Below are 16,326 nucleotides of genomic sequence, written 5' to 3'. Positions count from 1 at the left end.
GTCTTCCAACACTTGATAGGCATTTTTTTTTTACTTTGGCTCTTTTGGATGATGCTATGATCATTCTTGTGTGAGCCTTTAGTTTTCAATAGAGATGCAACTTGTGGTTGCATCTTTTTTCTTCTACTTTGTTGGGACACCCAGGATGGCCTTCAACTTACTAAGTAGATGAGGATGACCTTGTATTCCTGATTCTCTTGCCTCTATATCTAGAGTGCTGGTATTATAGGCATAGATGCACTGTTGTTCTCAGCTTTGTCAACAATATCACTACTGCCTCTTCATCCTCCTTTTTTATACAGAATCCTACTATGTAGTCTAGGCTGAACTTGAACTAATAATTCTCTTGCTTCACTCTTCTGGATAGCTGAGATAACAAATATGTGATAGCATGTGTGGCATGCTTGCTTTTATTTCTTTTCAATATATATACAGACAATTAGAATTGTTGATAATCACCACCTGTGGTAAGCTGAATACTGTCTCCTAGAATCCACATCTGCTGGAAACCTTAGGATGTGTCTTTGTTTATAAACAGGATTTTCTGGATCTAATTAAGTTCCTTAATGTTAAATTGTACTGGATTAGCACAGGTTCTAACTCAAATCCAAGCCCTGCTGTGTTGCCATGGAGGTCATGCAAAGGCAGGGGCAAAGTTTGGAAGGGTGCACATATAGGAAGAAAATGCCAAGGACTGCCTAATGCTCACTCCAAGCTGCAAGGAGCAAGTGGGGATTTCCCTGTCAAATCTTCAGGCTGCACTACCTTCTGACTGCAGACTTCTGGCCTCCAGAAGTATGAAACAGAAAATCACCATTGTTCTAAGGCACTAAATTTTACACAGACAATTAGTGTGGGACCCCTCAGGAGTACCAAAACTGTTAAGTAGAAGGTGGCAAGGTGCTTATCAAGCATTGGGCACATTGCTCAACACTTCTGTGTTAGGTTACCTTGCTTGTCAACTTGACTGAATCTGCAATCAACTAATTGCAACTAACAACAAGCTGATGTGCCCTCCTATGAGGGATCTTAAAAATCAGATTATTTGAAGCATTTTACAGAAGGACAAAGCACAGAGAAAGGAGAATGACCTATCCAAAGTTAGAGTGCTGAAATTTTAAAGACTGTGAGAATTTTTTGTTTTAGTTCTTAAAGGTTTAGATTCTTTTTTTGTTTGTTTTATTTAAGAATTTTTTAATTCATTTTACAAATCAATCAAAGATCTCCTTCTCATTTCTTCTTCTGCTCCCCCCACTACCCCCTCCCCTCCTTCCCCTCTAGCCCACCCCCCATCCCCTCTTCCAAAAGTGTAAGTCCTCCCATGGCTGGGACAGCAAAGCATGGAACATTCAGTTGAGGCAGGTCCAAGCCCCTCCCCACTGCATCAAGGGTGAGAAAGGTATCCAACCATAGGCACTGGGCTCCAGAAAGCCAGCTCATGCACCAAGGATAGATCCTGCTCCTACTGCCAGAGGCCCGTTGAACAGACCAAGCTATACAACTGTCTCCCTTATGCAGAGGGTCTAGTCTGGTACCATACAGGTTCTAAAGCTGTTGGTCTAAAGTTTGTGAGTTCCTACAAGTTGGGTTCAGTTGTCTCTGTGGATTTACCCATCATGATCTTGACCCCCCTAGCTCATACAATCCCTCCTCCCTCTCTTTGCCTGGACTCCCAGAGCTCAGCCTGGTGCTTGGCTGTGGATCTCTATATCTGCTTCCATCAGGTACTGGATGAAGTTTATATAATGACAATTAGGGTACTCACCAATCTGATTATAGGAGAAGGCCAGTACAGGTACCCTCTCCATTATTGCTAGGGTTGTTTTTGTGGATTCCTGGGGATTTCCCTAGCACCAGGTTTTCCCATAACACCATAATGTCTCCCGCTATCAAAATATCTCTTTCATTGCTCTCCTACTCTGTCCCTGTTCCAGCTCCACCATCCCCCGTTCCCTCATGTTCTCATTTCCCATCACCTCCCTTCTATTGCTTCCCCTTAACCCCAGATCTCATCTATTTCCCCTTCCCAAGGTGATCCATGCGTCCCTCTTAGGGTCCTCCTTGTTTCCTAGCTTCTCTGGAGCTGTGGATTGTAATCTGATTATCCTTTGCTTTACATCTAGTATCCACTTATGAACTGAGTACATACCATGTTTGTCCTTCTGAGTTGTCCTCACTCAGGATGATATTTTCTAGTTCTGTCCATTTGCCTGCAAATTTCATATTGTCATTGTTTTTTTTTAATTTTTGTTTGTTTGTTTATTTATTTATTTATTACAGCTGAGTAATACTCCATTGTGTATAGGTACCACATTTTCTTTTTTTTAATCTTTTTTTTTACTTACTTTTTAATTTATTTTACAATACTGTTCAGTTCTACATAATAGCCACAGATTCCCTTGTTCTCTCCCTTTCTGCCCCCCTCCCCTTCCCCCCAGCCCACCCCCCATTCCCACCTCCTCCAGATCAAGGTCTCCCCCGAGGACTGGGATCGACCTGATAGACTCAGTCCAGGCAGGTCCAGTCCCCTCCTCTCAGATTGAGCCAAGCGTCCCTGCATAAGTCCCAGGTTTCAAACATCTAACTCATGCAACGAGCCCAGGACCTGGTACCACTGCCTAGATGCCTCCCAAACAGATCAAGCCAATCGACTGTCTCACCTATTCAGAGGGCCTGATCTAGTTGGGGGCCCCTCAGCCTTTGGTTCATAGTTCATGTGTTTCCATTCATTTGGTTATTTGTCCCTGTGCTTTATCCAACCTTGGTTTCAACAATTCTCGCTCATATTAACCCTCCTCTTTCTCACTAATTAGACTCCCAGTGCTCCACCCGGGGCCTAGCCGTGGATGTCTGCATCCAGATTCCTCAGTCCTTGGAAGGGGTTTCTGGCACAACTATTAGGGTGTTTGGCCATCCCATCACCAGAGTAGGTCAGTCCCGGCTGTCTCTCGGCCATTGCCAGCAGTCTTTTGTGGGGGTATCTTTGTGGATTTCTGTGGGCCTCTTTAGCTCTTTGTTTCTTCCTTTTCTCGTGTGGTCTTCATTTACCATGGTCTCCTATTCCTTGTTCTCCCTCTCTTTTCTTGATCCAGCTAGGATCTCCCGCTCTCTTTCCCTCGACCCTCGCCCTGCATTGCTCCCACTCATGTCCAGGCTGTTCATGTAGATCTCATCCATTTCTCTGTGTCTTTTTTGGGGTCCCGTTTTCCAAGTAGCCTCACTGGTGATGTGAGTAGCAGTCCAGTCATCCTTGTTCCAGATCTAGCATCCTCCTATGAGTGAGTACATACCATATTTGTCTTTCTGAGTCTGGGTTACCTCACTCAGGATGATTTTTTTCTAGTTCCATCCATTTGCCTGCAAATTTCATATTGTCATTGTTTTTTTTTTTAAATTTTTGTTTGTTTGTTTATTTATTTATTTATTTATTTATTACAGCTGAGTAATACTCCATTGTGTATAGGTACCACATTTTCTTTATCCATTCTTCAGTTGAGGGACATCTAGTTTGTTTCCAGATTCTGGCTATTACAAATAATGCTGCTATGAACATAGTTGAGCAAATGTTCTTGTGGTGTTATTGAGCATCCCTTGGGTATATGCCCATGAGTGGTGCCATTGGGTCTTGAAGTAGATTGATTCCCAATTTTCTTAGCAACCACAATACTGATTTTCAAAGTGGTTGTACAAATTTGCACTCCCACCAAGCATGAAGGAGTGTTCGCTTTGCTCCGCATACTCTCCAACATAAGCTGTCTTCAGTGTTTTTGATCATAGTCATTCTGATGGGTGTAAGATGGTATCTCAGAGTCATTTTGATTTGCATTTCCCTGATTATTAAGGATGTTGAACAATTCCCTAAATGTCTTTCAGCCATTTAAGATTCTTCTGTTGAGGATTCTCTGTTTAATTCTGTAGCCCATTTTTTTTAATTGGATTGTTCGGTATTTTGATGTCTAGTTTCTTGAGTTCTTTATATATTTTGGAGATCAGCCCTCTGTCAGATGTGGGGTTAGTGAAGATCTTTTCCCATTCTGTAGGCTGTCATTTTATCTTATTTACAGTGTACTTTGCCTTACAGAAGCTTCTCAGTTTCAGGAGGTCCCATTTGTTAATTGTTGCTCTCAGTGTCTGTGCTACTGGTGTTATATTTAGAAAGTGATCTCCTGTGACAATGTGTTAAAGGTTACTTCCTACTTTCTCCTCTATTAGGTTCAGTGTAGCTGCATTTATGTTGAGGTCTTTGATTCACTTGGATTTGAGGTTTGCACATGGTGATAAATATGGATCTATTTGTAATTTTCTACATGTTGACATCTAGTTATACCAGTGCCATATGTTGAAGATGCTTTCTTTTTTCCATTGTACAGTTTTGGCTTCTTTGTCAAAAATCAGGTGTTTATAAGTGTGCAGATTAAAGTCAAGGTCTTCATTTTGATTCCATTGGTCCACATGTCGATTTTTATGCCAATACCAAGCTGTTTTTACTACTGTAGCTCTATAGTAGAGTTTGAAGTCAGGGATTGTGATGCCTCCAGAAGATGCTTTATTGTACAGGATTGTTTTAGCTATACTTTTTTTTCCCATATAAAGTTGAGTGTTGTTCTTTCAAGGTCTGTGAAGAATTGTGTTGGGATTTTGATAGGGATTGCATTGAATCTGTAGATTGCTTTTGGTAAGATTGCCATCTTTATTATGTCAGTTCTACCCATCCATAAGCATGGGAAATTTTTCCATTTTCTGACATCTTCAATTTCTTTCTTCAAGGACTTAAAGTTATTGTCATACAGGTCTTTCACTTGCTTGGTTAGATTTACCCCCAAGGTATTTTATTTTATTTCTGGATATTGTAAAAGGTGATGTTTCTCTGATTTCTTTCTTGGCCCATTTATCATTTGTATACAGGATGGCTACTGTGGTTGATATATTGTGTACCTCAATTAAACTAATCATGGGATCACAGAACAGAACAGCCACCAGATTAGATATAGAGGCCAGACAGTCGTGGCATACATGCTTTTAATTCTATCACTAGGAGGCAGAGATCCATCTAGATCTCTATAAGTTCAAGGCCACACTGGGAACAGAGCTAGGCATGGTGGCACACACCTTTCGTCCCAGCACTTGAGATCTCATGTCTTTGCTTAGAAAGGACACATGCATTTAATCCCAGGAAGTGATAGTTCTTAACTATGTCACCATCCTGTGACGGCATCCCAGCCTAAGAAGCGGGTGGGCCCTCTGTGCGCCCCCCTTCTTCTCTTTCCGTTCTCTCCTTCTGTCTGTTCTCTCTCTCTCTCTCTCTCTCTCTCTCTCTCTCTCTCTCTCTTTCTCTCTCTCTCTCTCTCTCTCCCCCCTCTCCCAATAAAGCTCTAAACAGGTAACCATGGCCTGTGATTCTTCCAATCAGCACTCTCCTCCACCCGCATGGCCACTGCCTGCAGCGCTGAAGCGTAACCAACATTGGTGCCATGACTTGGATATACCACCGAGCACTGAGGACCTACTGTGACCGCTGCTGCCTGCTGCCTCCTCCTCCATCCAGCGAGACCACAAGACTGTGAGACTGCGAGACCGAGAGAGACTGTGAGACCATGAGTGCTCATGCGTCCCTCGCCACCTCTGCTGGACCCACACACAGCTACTGCTGTTGTCACCACAGTGAGTCTGCCGTTCTTGTAGCTGTAGTCTGAGCTATATTCTTTGTGACGGACACCCTGGGGGTTGTCCTCCTGCTGTGCTGACAAGGGCAGGCACATTTTTGCTTCTGGCGAGGGGGTAAATGGTGTCTAGGGTTCAACGGTGGACCAACTGCAGTGCAGCCACAGTCCTCACCTTCCCCTGATGAAGAGGAACGGTGACGTGAGCTGATTCATAGATCTCTCTCCACTCTCAGGGATGCCCAAGATTGTAGTCTGATCCCAGCTTGTTATTTTAATATTTTATTTTTCTCTTGGCTATAGCCATGGGACAAAGGGGCAGATATGATACATTTACCACCTACATTGGTGGATAGGGGCAGGTACTGGTAAACCTGGCCACATAACAGTGTCACAGGAACTTCTGCCAGTGAATGGGCAAATAAGAGTTACTTTATCTCCAAGCTTTGTGCTAAAGCTCTAAACCCTTCTCCCTCCCCACTTCTGCGTCTGCCACATGCAACCTTTTCTGTCTGACTTCTGCCAGAATAGGGTGGGCTCAAATGGGCAGGCTTGGGCGGTTTCTGTGACTCACCCTAACTCACCTTACCTCTACCCACTCATTCTCAAATTGTGGCAATTCTCCTGCCTCAGCCTCCTGAATGCTGGAATTGAAGGGATGAGCCACCACAGTCACCAGAAAAGAGCAATTTAAACATGGACAGTAGTGCTCCTCTGGTGGGCATCTTCAGCAGTGTCAAGGTCCTGGTTGGTAGATGCTACCTACTAAGGCTGCTTTTGGCCATGGGTGGAGGAGGCTCCCTTGAAAAAGTGGCTGGTATATAGAATCGAGAGTGGATATTTTGTGAGGAGGGTTTTGCAGCTGTTTATTTGGGTAGCATTAGAACTTCAAAGTTCTGGCCAGCTGCTGAAGCCTAGGGCCTCCAAGACATCCTGGCTTCTCTGTTCACATGTTTTCCTCCAGGTCTGGTATGTAACAACAGGAGCAGAAAGCTGGGGAATGGTTGAACATCAGGCTGACCCCCAGAAATTCAGTGGGGTCACTAGCAGTGTTCTCAGTACACTCAGGACAACTGCTGTGCTCCTAGGATGGCCTGCTAGCTCTTGTGGATAATGACATACTTTTCTGCCTTGTGAAAAAGGTTGGTATTTTAGGAGTGGAGCTAGAAGGGCTAAATGCTTTTCCCAGTTGGTGGCAATATTCGAAGCATGAGAAGTTCAGGGAAGAGCTAGGTGTAAAGGGTGAGGAGAAGGGAGTAGTGTGTTGACAAATACTTGGTCAGGCATTGGTCCCAGAATTCAGATGCATTGGTAATAAGGAGGTTGTGTACAGCAGACAGGGCAAGGATCATGGCTTGTAAGCGTTGAACTTCCTGTATGTAAATCAGTTTCATGTTCAGCTGGAATTCAGTAGGGTTGCAATGATCTGACTGAGTTGCTCACCCAGTTCCTGGTAGGCATCTCTTTCCAACTGAAAGATTCACCAGGCCTCTCAGACTCACATTAACCTCACTTATAAGACACTGAGAGACACACTAGGCCCAGATACATCATCTTACAAAGGGAGAGTTATCTCATAGCCTTATTCAGGCATTTTGATTGACAAGGGTTTTTGTTTATCTTGTGTCATTAGATATATTATGACATCACTCTTTTCTCTTGGTTCTTGCACCTGCATCTAGGCAGGTTATCTTTTATGCTTATCTTGTGTTGTACAGAAGCATACATTTTAGGTCCTGCCTCATCAGCTGCCATTTCCTCCACTGTGATAGCTCAGTTTAATCCAGTCTGTAGTGAGAATCTTAATTAGTTTTAATAATAAAAACTCAGAGTCAGATATTGGGGTAAATGCTGAAAGATCAGAAAAGTAAAGGAGCAGCCAAAGTCATCTCTTATCTCCATAACTCCTCAGAATGAAGAGGGGCTGAGCTCCTGTCTCTGCCTGCCTAATATTCCTCTTTCCACTTAGCCATGCTGAGGGATGACTTTCTGTACTTGTGAATATATGTTGTTCCCATTGGTTAATGAATAAGCTGCTTTGGCCTATGGCAAGGCAGCTTAGAGGCAGGCGGGAAATCCAAGGAGAGAGATAGGAAAGAGAAAGGCAGAGTCTGGAGAGACATCATCCACCCCAAAAAGGAACAACAAGATGCCAGCAGATCAGTAAAGCCACAGAACACATGGCAAAACATAGATTAATATAAATGGACTGAATTAAGTTGTAAGAGCTAGCTAGCAAGAAGCCTGCCATAGGCCATACAGTTTGTAATTAATATAGGCCTCTGTGTGTTTACTTGGGTCTGAGTGGCTGCAGGACCATTTATGAGAGATATTTGTCTGGACTGTGGGGGGTGGGTGGGCAGGACCAGAGAAAACATGGCTACACAGCCATATCACTTCCTGTCTGTTTGTACAGACCTCCAGACCTTTATGGTTAAGTAATGGCTAGCTCTACCCTCTAATCTTCAGGAAAGCTTTGTTAGAGCACAAACAAAATATCACCTCATTTCCCCCTTTTTATCCATTACCTGTAACTTATGTGCCACTACAGTTAAGATATAGGATATTTAGTGTCATATCCAAAATTCATTTGTGCTCTTTTACTATGACTATCCACTAAATATCAAGATTTCTTGCTACAGGAATACATGACCAGCAATGGTATAACAATCTAGGGGTCTAGGGGAGAAAACATTCGTGTGATCCCAGCAATCAGAAGGCAGAGATAGGAGGATCATGAGTTCAAGGCCAGACTGGGATACAGAGAAAAAGAAGGCATTCTCACTCACTCATTTCCACTCCTTGATTATTGAGGTCATACATAAGGCCATTATAAGAAATAAAGACCAATCAGCTATTTCTACTCTTCAGCTCCAGTTATAGCCCTGCTTTGTCCATGGGAAGGTCTACTCCTAACACTTTGTGTGTTTGTGTTTCTCAGTCCCATATTTAGTGCAGTGCATAGAATAGAAGCAGAGAAAGGGGGAAGAGAAAGAGGGGAGGAAGGGAGAGAGGAGAGAGGGATAGAGGGGAGGGAAGGAGAGAGAGAGAGAGAGAGAGAGAGAGAGAGAGAGAGAGAGAGAGAGAGAGAGAGAGAGAGAGAGAGAGAGAGGAGAGGAGATTCATGTATGTGTATATGTGTTGTGTTGTTTCTGGCCAGGAACACTGGGGATGGGAGTAGGAGCCATCCTTAGAAGTGACCAAAACCAGGTATGGACAGGCTTCATGCTGCCACAGTGAACAGTGGCACTTTCTTTGTCCTGAGAGCTGGTTGTAGCCAAGCTCTTCTTGGGAGCTTTCTCTGCAGTAGGCTTTTGGTTGTGGCAGCAGTGAGGGTATCTGCGTTCTCGCCACCAGGGAGGTGGACTCCATTTGCAGAGATTTATGGGAAAAAACTGTAGCTTGTTTGTTGGTCACGGGGCATATTTTTCCGATTGAGTGGCTGTGAACTTTCCCAGTACTAACCCTGTCTCTAACCCAAGTTTCGGCAATTATTCCCCTGCACTTTGGCTCTAGCGCAGCCCACCCTCCTTTTTGCCTGCACTGGCGTCTCAGTCTTCTAGTTCCCAGCAGCTGCCCAAACAGCTGAGTTCTTTAGTCTGCGCAGGGATTTTACTGCAGCTTTCAGCAGGGAGCAGCAATCAAGGCTGAGGCATTGGAGAGCCATGCAGCTGGGACAACTGAACTAGAGGAGGAACCTGCGGCCCAAGGTCACGGACTGGCAGCACCCAAGCTCTGGGCTAGAATGTAATGGTCTTTCTGGTGGCCATTCCTGAGCACCATCTCCACTGCTTCTTCCCATTCCTGGCCTCTGGTGACGCGCTGCCTGGGGCTCGCAGGCTACTTCTGACATTTGTCTAGCGACAACAGGATGGGAAGGGGTCTGCCGCAGCTAGGCATGCCACCCAATCCAGATCTCGCGACCTAATGGGGTGTCTTTGAGCCCCGCCCCGGCCCTCTCCTCATGCCTCGCCCCGGAGACTGCGGCCCTGGGATGGCAGTGTCGTCCAGTCTCTTCCAGGGGGCCCTGAGGAGTCGCGCACCCAACCCCCAGCACGGGCATTAAGGCGCGCCTCGCCACTGTCCTTCTGGGCTGGACGACTGGCGCCAGCTCTGGGCGGGGCTCTGCAGTTGTGACAGGCTCCTCCTCCCCCAGCTCCTCCCCCCCACCCCCACCCGCCCTCCTGCGCTAACTGTGCTTCTCTGGGCTCCTGCGCCTGCTCCTAGCCATGGTGGCCTGGCGCACCGCTTTCCTCCTTTGCCTCGTTTTCTCCTTGGCCACCCTGGTCCAGAGAGGTAAGGTGGGCACGGGTTGGGGCACCCAGGGACCCGGCCCTGTGGCGTGGGGGTCGCTCTGCGCATGAGCGGCCCTGCCCTTGCCTGGTAGGCCTGAAGTGGGGGCATCAGGCGACCTAGTAATTCTCGGCCTAGGGGTGAGGGTCTGAGGCTTCTGGGACTGAACCCACTGTGAATTGTATAGTCGAAGATGAGTCATGGTACCCTTCTTAATGCTGGTCTTAGAACACTAGGATGTTAAAATCCTGGCCAAGCAGATGCCACCATTGGTGACAACAGCTGTCCCCAGGGTTGTACCTTGGAAAAAGCAGTCATTTTGAAATTTGGCTATGAGGCCATCTGCAACAAAAGCATCTGGAGAGCTTCCCAGGAGACTTCCTGGCCAATTTCATCAAGATCTCAGTGGGGTTGGAGCGGGGACAGAGCGAAAATGGGGCGGGGGTGGGTGGGGGTAACTTGTAGGTCTTATTAGCGCCTTTCCATGGTTTTGGTGTCTGTCCCTACACTTCTAGAGACTTTGGTCATATTTTGTGGAGGAGATGGACACAGAAATTGTGCTGAATCAAGGGAACAAGTTTCTTTCACCTTGTGCAACTCAATTTGTGCACCAGGCCCAGCTACCTGGTCATCACCTGGGGTCTTGTTACAAATGCAGTATCTCACACCCTGACCTACTGAGTCAGATTCAGTGTTTTATTTAGTGTAATAACCAGATCCCAGGGTAATTTGCAAACACATTCAAGTCTGAGTAGCATATTCTCATAATAAATACAGTCTGTGTGTGGAAATAGCATCTTAAACATGCACCAGCAAAGTCTTCTTACATTTATTTATGTCCCGTCTCCATATCACAGAAAAAAACAAAACAAAACCGTAAAACGGCTTCAAGAAAATGCTGTAATTGTAACCAAGCAGGAACTGTGCTTTGAGCTTTCTGAAAATCAAGGAATTTCTAACCTAAAAAAAAAAAAAAAAAAAAAAAAAAAAAAAAAAAAAAAAAAAAAAAAAAAAACAGACTTAGGCAGACAAAACTCAGTCCTAATAAGGTTTATGTCACATATAAGGAACATTAGCAAAGAGAACTCTTAGCCCAGGAAGTTATGCAAAAGATGCAGAAATGGTTAAGGACAACCCTGTGGGAATTGCTACAAGAAGACTCTTTTAGCAAGCTACAAAGATATGGACAGTCTGGGCTCTAGGAACTGATGATGTAGAGAGTGAAGAAAACTCAGCAACAACCCGGTAGAGGGAGAAAACCAGCACCAACATCAGATCTATGTGATAGACTTCTATGGAAAGAAGAAAAGCAGTCACAAGGATAAAGAGTTGATGAATTGAATTTTTTTCAGTTTCCCTTCGGGGATAAAATTTTTATTGTCTAATGGGCTTTTGTAGAGAAAAGTATCCAGTAGCCCACTTTATCTTTGAGGGCTATGTTCCAAACACTGCAGGAGATGCCCGAGACTACAAATGTGGCTTTTTTTCCTTTGCTGAAATTGGAACATGAAACCCTGCATGCTAGATAATTGCATCTTATGACATGGAGGTTGTGAAACTAGACTATAAATGGCCAAGCCTCAGGTTTTCCTGCTTTGAGTTCAGAGAGACTGAGGAAGCTTGTAGAGGTGAAGTCATACAGTGATTAGTTGGTAGCTGGGTTTGCTCCCAAGCTTCTATGACTCCATAGTAGCCATCTTAAAATACTGGGCATAATTAATTTAGACCTGGAGGCTGCCCTACTTCTAACCTTCAGTGGCTTCCTGAAAATGAGTTCTCTAAACCTGTTCAATCAGTCCATATAATGACTAACAATCACAAAGGTGTCTTTGACCCAGGAATGTGTCCTTCTTAGATCAGCTACCATTTCCTGGGTGCTTTCTCTGTGCCATGTATAAAATATACCTACCTACCTTCCTTCCTTTCTTTTTAAACATGGGGTCTCATGTAGCCCAATTTTGTAGCCTCAAATTTGCTATATATCCAAAACTGGCCTTGAACTCCTGGATCCTCCTGCCTCTGCTTCCTGAGATCTGGGCTGATAGTTATACACCATTATACCTAGCATGTATCTTTGTTCAAATCACCACAACTGTTCAGATTAGGTATTATCCTTGCTTTCAAGTAAGGGGACTGTGGTGACATATCAGAAGAAATTACTAGGGTTCAACCCAGATAAGAGTGCCACCCTGTGATCTTTTTGTATTGTTTTGTTTGACCTAAGAACACTGAACCAGAAGTAGCTTTGTTTTGAAGGTAGGGACCCAACTTTTCTGTAGTGTAGTCCAGAGAGCTCTGTCAGTGTCTCTTTATTCTTGTTCCTAGTCCTCAGTAATGGGTTGTGTCTCAACCTCAACAGGCATGCAAAAGGTCCCAGAAGCACATCTGGGGATAAAGTGTAAAGTCCCTCCAGGCTCTAGGAAGTAGACACAGGTTTTAGCTCCTCAAAGTTGAAAGGATGGTTAAGAAGTCACTCTCAACTGGGTGGTGGTGGCACCTGCCTTTAATCCCAGCACTCGGAAGGCAGAGGCAGGCAGATCTCTGTGAGTTCGAGGCCAGTCTGGTTTACAGAGTGAGTTCCAGGATAGCCAGAGCTGTTATACAGAGAAACTCTGTCTTGAACCGCAACCCCCCTCAGCCCCCGCCAAAAAAGTCACTCTCTAAAGACATAAGGCAGTTAACTTCAATGTGTATCTTACTGCTTCTGAAACATCTTCTGAGGACAGGTGTGTCATCTGAAGGTGCCCAGAGTGTGGGAAGTTGTTCTTGTAAGGACCAGGGAGAAGGACCTTAGCTGTGTATGTGGGTAAGAGTCTTAACAGGGCCTATACTTTAGGAAGGCCTGCCATGAGCCAGACTCTTAGTGCATCACACATACTAGAGTATCAACCCGGGAAGGTTGACACTGTGACCTGCTCTGCCCCTTGACATACATAGTGACCTGTTGCAGTCTTGAAAAGCAATGGACAATGAGGAACACATGCAACTCAAACCGCTTTGCAATTCCATCTTACTGCCGTCAGGACCATCCAATCAGTAAATAGACAACTCTCAAAGGAAGAAATAGAAATGTCTAATAAATATTTGAGGAAGTGTTCAACCTCCTGAGTCTTCAAGGAAATGCAAATTTAAATTGCTTGATGTTAGAATGGTGCTGATTAGGATGTGGGAGGACCTTAGTCACCATTGATGGGAATGAGCACTGGTGCATCCACTGTGGAAATCTGTATGAGGTTCCTCAAATTCTGCAAATAAAACTCCCATATGATTCAGCTCTACCACTTCTGTGCATATAACCAAAGGACTGTAAGTTAACAGACCACAAAGATACCTCCATACCATGTTTGTTACTATACTATTCCCAATATCCATGTATGAAATCAGTCTAGATGTCCATCAACTGACAAATGGCTAATGAAAATGTGGTACATTTATTATTATTATTATTATTATTATTATTATTATTATTATTATTAGTGGGGTGTGTATGTGGGGGCACACACATACCATAGTGCACATGTGGGAGTCAAAGGACAACTTTCTTTAGTTGATTCTCTTCTTCCATCATGTAGGTCCCAGGGATCAAACTCAGGTCATCAGGTTTGATGACAAGTACTTCTACTCACTGAACCATCTTACTCGCCCCGCAATGGAGTGTTATTCATCTGTGAACAAGAAAAAATTATATTCCTTGCTGGAAAGTGGGTAGAACTGGAGATCATCATGTTAAGCAAAATAAATCACTCAGAAAGACAAATACTCAAATGTTTTCTCTCATATGCTCACTCAGAAAGACAAATGCTCAAATGTTTTCTCTCATATGCTGAGTCTACATATGTATGCGTGTTAAATTTATATGTGTATGACATGATGCTAAATCAGCATTGTTGGGAAGAGGTAGGGGAGTAGTAATGTGGCAAGAAAAAGAGAAGGTAATGGGGAAAAGATAAATGTCACATTTTCTCAGATACTATATATATATATATATATATTAGGGGAAGGGGGTGGGAAATGACTGCTTAAAGGATAAAACGTTTGGGGAGTGATTAACATGTTCTAGAAATAGAGAAAGGTGATGCTTGTACAACCTTAAAGTACTGTAAAAACCACTGAATTATACACATTGAAAGGGTGACTCTGTGGTATGTGAATTATATGTTTAAAATAATTCACAGTGGCTGCAGGTGTAGCTCATTAGTAGAACATGTGTTTAACATGTGCAATGCCCTGGGTTCCGTACCCAGCACTTCAAAAAGAAAGAATTAATAATTAAATTTAAAAAGGTTTTAAAAAGTAAGACGGATGTGGTGGCCCATGTCTGTAATCCCAGCATTTGGGAGGATGAAGTAGGAAGATTGCTGTGAGTTTGAGAGCAGTCTGGACTATATGGTGAGTTTCAGGCAAGCCTCGGTTATAGCCAGCCAAAGTAAAGCAATGCAAACCAAAACACTGCACCACACCAAAAGAAAACAAATGATCTTCTAATTATGTCAGGTGTGGTGGCATATGCCTATTAATCTCAGTGTTCCAGAAGCCGAGGCAGGAGGATCTTGAGTTGGTGTTATCCTTCTGTCTCAGCAAACAACTAGAAGTAGGTGCATACAATTGTATATTAGGACTGGTTGTCAAGAATTGGGTATGAGCACAGTGGCCCCAGGTGCTGTAGTGCTGAGTGGGCCAGGCTGGGATCCTAACAAGAACCTGTGGACTGACTTGGGGTATCAGGTTTGATAGATGTGCCCCAGAAAGTATGCAGGATTGATTTCAAGCTACTTAGCCCTGCTTGCCTCAGTCCTGGGAATTGGCATCATGAGGACAAAGAGAATTTTCTTTCCCTGAATAGTTCTGGGGTCACCATTGTGCAGCTACTCCTTCACAAGGTCTGGAGACTCTTTCAGTGCTGCAGGATATTTGATCACACTGTGAACCTTGAGGTTACATTATTTACTGGAAAAACCTATTTCTAGCTGTGGTGTGGCTCAGCCCTAGCACACACCTTTAATTTAAAAGCTTTCTGCTTGAATATTGTAAACAGGATTAAATAAAGTCAACCATAGGTCAGGAGGCAGAAGAAGCAACCAGTTGACAGGAAGTGAACATAGGATTAAGAAAAAAACAGAGAGTGAAAGGGAGTCAAGAGGATGAATAGAGAGATGCACAGAAAGTAGAAGGGAGGGACATTCAAATTAGGAGGGTGGTTGGAGACAGCTTAGGAGAAGGAGGCTTCTAGGATGTTGGTGGAGGAGGAAGGTCAGCTGGGTGCTTTCTCTGACTCTGAACTAGCAGGCTTTCACCCCAGCATCTGGCTCCCAAGTCTTTATTGGTAAAATCAAATGATTGGGATTTTGTTAAAAATAACATTTCAGTCTTGAGAGCTTTGGTAAGTTTTCAGCCCCTTCATTGATGTTATAGGCCATGTCTTCATCCCTTCTCACAAGGTAGACAATAGGCAACTGTAACAAATGAACAGAAGTCATTTGAATGGGTGTTTGTGGGTACCAGGGAAGGGCCTGAAGTTGCTTTAGTGGGATGACAATGAAAAGGCCTGTTCTGGCAACTTAGAAGGGCCTAGAGACCAAAAACTTCATTGAATTTAGAGAATATACTTTGTAGATATGCTGTTTTTCCTGTCTCCAGTTGTGTCTGTGTAAAACTTGATGGTTTTGTGTTTCCAGCTTTGTATACACTGTTAACTTTGTGCATTTTGAATGTCATTCCTCTGCTGCTCTTGGGTGCCTGGGAAGCCTGGCTCAGAGGCTCCTAGACCTCTAATCTAGACTTGGCCCTTCCAGAAGTCTGCTCAGAGGTTCATTGACTGATGATTTGATCACCATTGGATGTGAAGGTGAATATCTGTAATCCTAGTATGCAGGAAGTAGAGGCAGGATAATCGGAGTTCAAGGCTAGCCTCAGCTACACAGCAAATTTGAAGCCAGCCTGGGTTGTATGAAACACTAACACCACTCTTCAATAATTCTGGGTATATGCCCTGTGTATGGCTTTAATCAACTGGACTTGGAAGTCACAAAACGTTGCTTTCATTGTTTTCTGTGTGTTATGAGTCACATAGGATAGTTGAGGTTCTAGGTGACAATACATATTGTACCTTGCAAAGGTAGGAGTGTCCAATGATTTTTAGCCACAATTTCAAAACTGTGACACAAACTCATTGAGATGTAAAGGTCCAGCTAAAATGCTGCACCCCTTCAAGCTTTCTGCAGTACCCCTACTGGCAGTAACTGTGCATAGCTTTAGTATGAGGTTGGTCTCTTTGGTTCTTTAAAAAGCAATGATTCATTCCATGTATTTGGTGTCATGCCCATCTCTTTATTTCTACCCCTTTGAATGATTCCATACTGTGCCAGTTGTCAGT

The 16,326-nt window shown here is 44.0% G+C and overlaps 1 protein-coding gene across 5 annotated transcripts in view; it reads left to right on the top strand.

Annotated features, from left to right (window-relative positions):
• Positions 1-9,829: 9,829 nt before the first annotated feature.
• Cd99l2 (CD99 molecule like 2) overlaps positions 9,830-16,326 on the top strand; it is a 102,894-nt gene continuing 96,397 nt past the window's right edge. For all 5 annotated transcript variants that reach the window (XM_028861365.2, XM_028861364.2, XM_028861363.2 and 2 more), the window contains exon 1: positions 9,830-9,956. In XM_028861365.2, the coding sequence (XP_028717198.1) occupies positions 9,890-9,956 (67 nt within the window). In that variant the 5' untranslated portion in view covers positions 9,830-9,889. The remainder of the gene's footprint in view (positions 9,957-16,326) is intronic.

This window comes from Peromyscus leucopus, chromosome X (assembly GCF_004664715.2).
Source record: "Peromyscus leucopus breed LL Stock chromosome X, UCI_PerLeu_2.1, whole genome shotgun sequence".
NCBI lineage: Eukaryota > Metazoa > Chordata > Mammalia > Rodentia > Cricetidae > Peromyscus > Peromyscus leucopus.
Note: the sequence above shows the minus strand (reverse complement) of the source record. Positions and strands in the feature narration are given on the sequence as shown.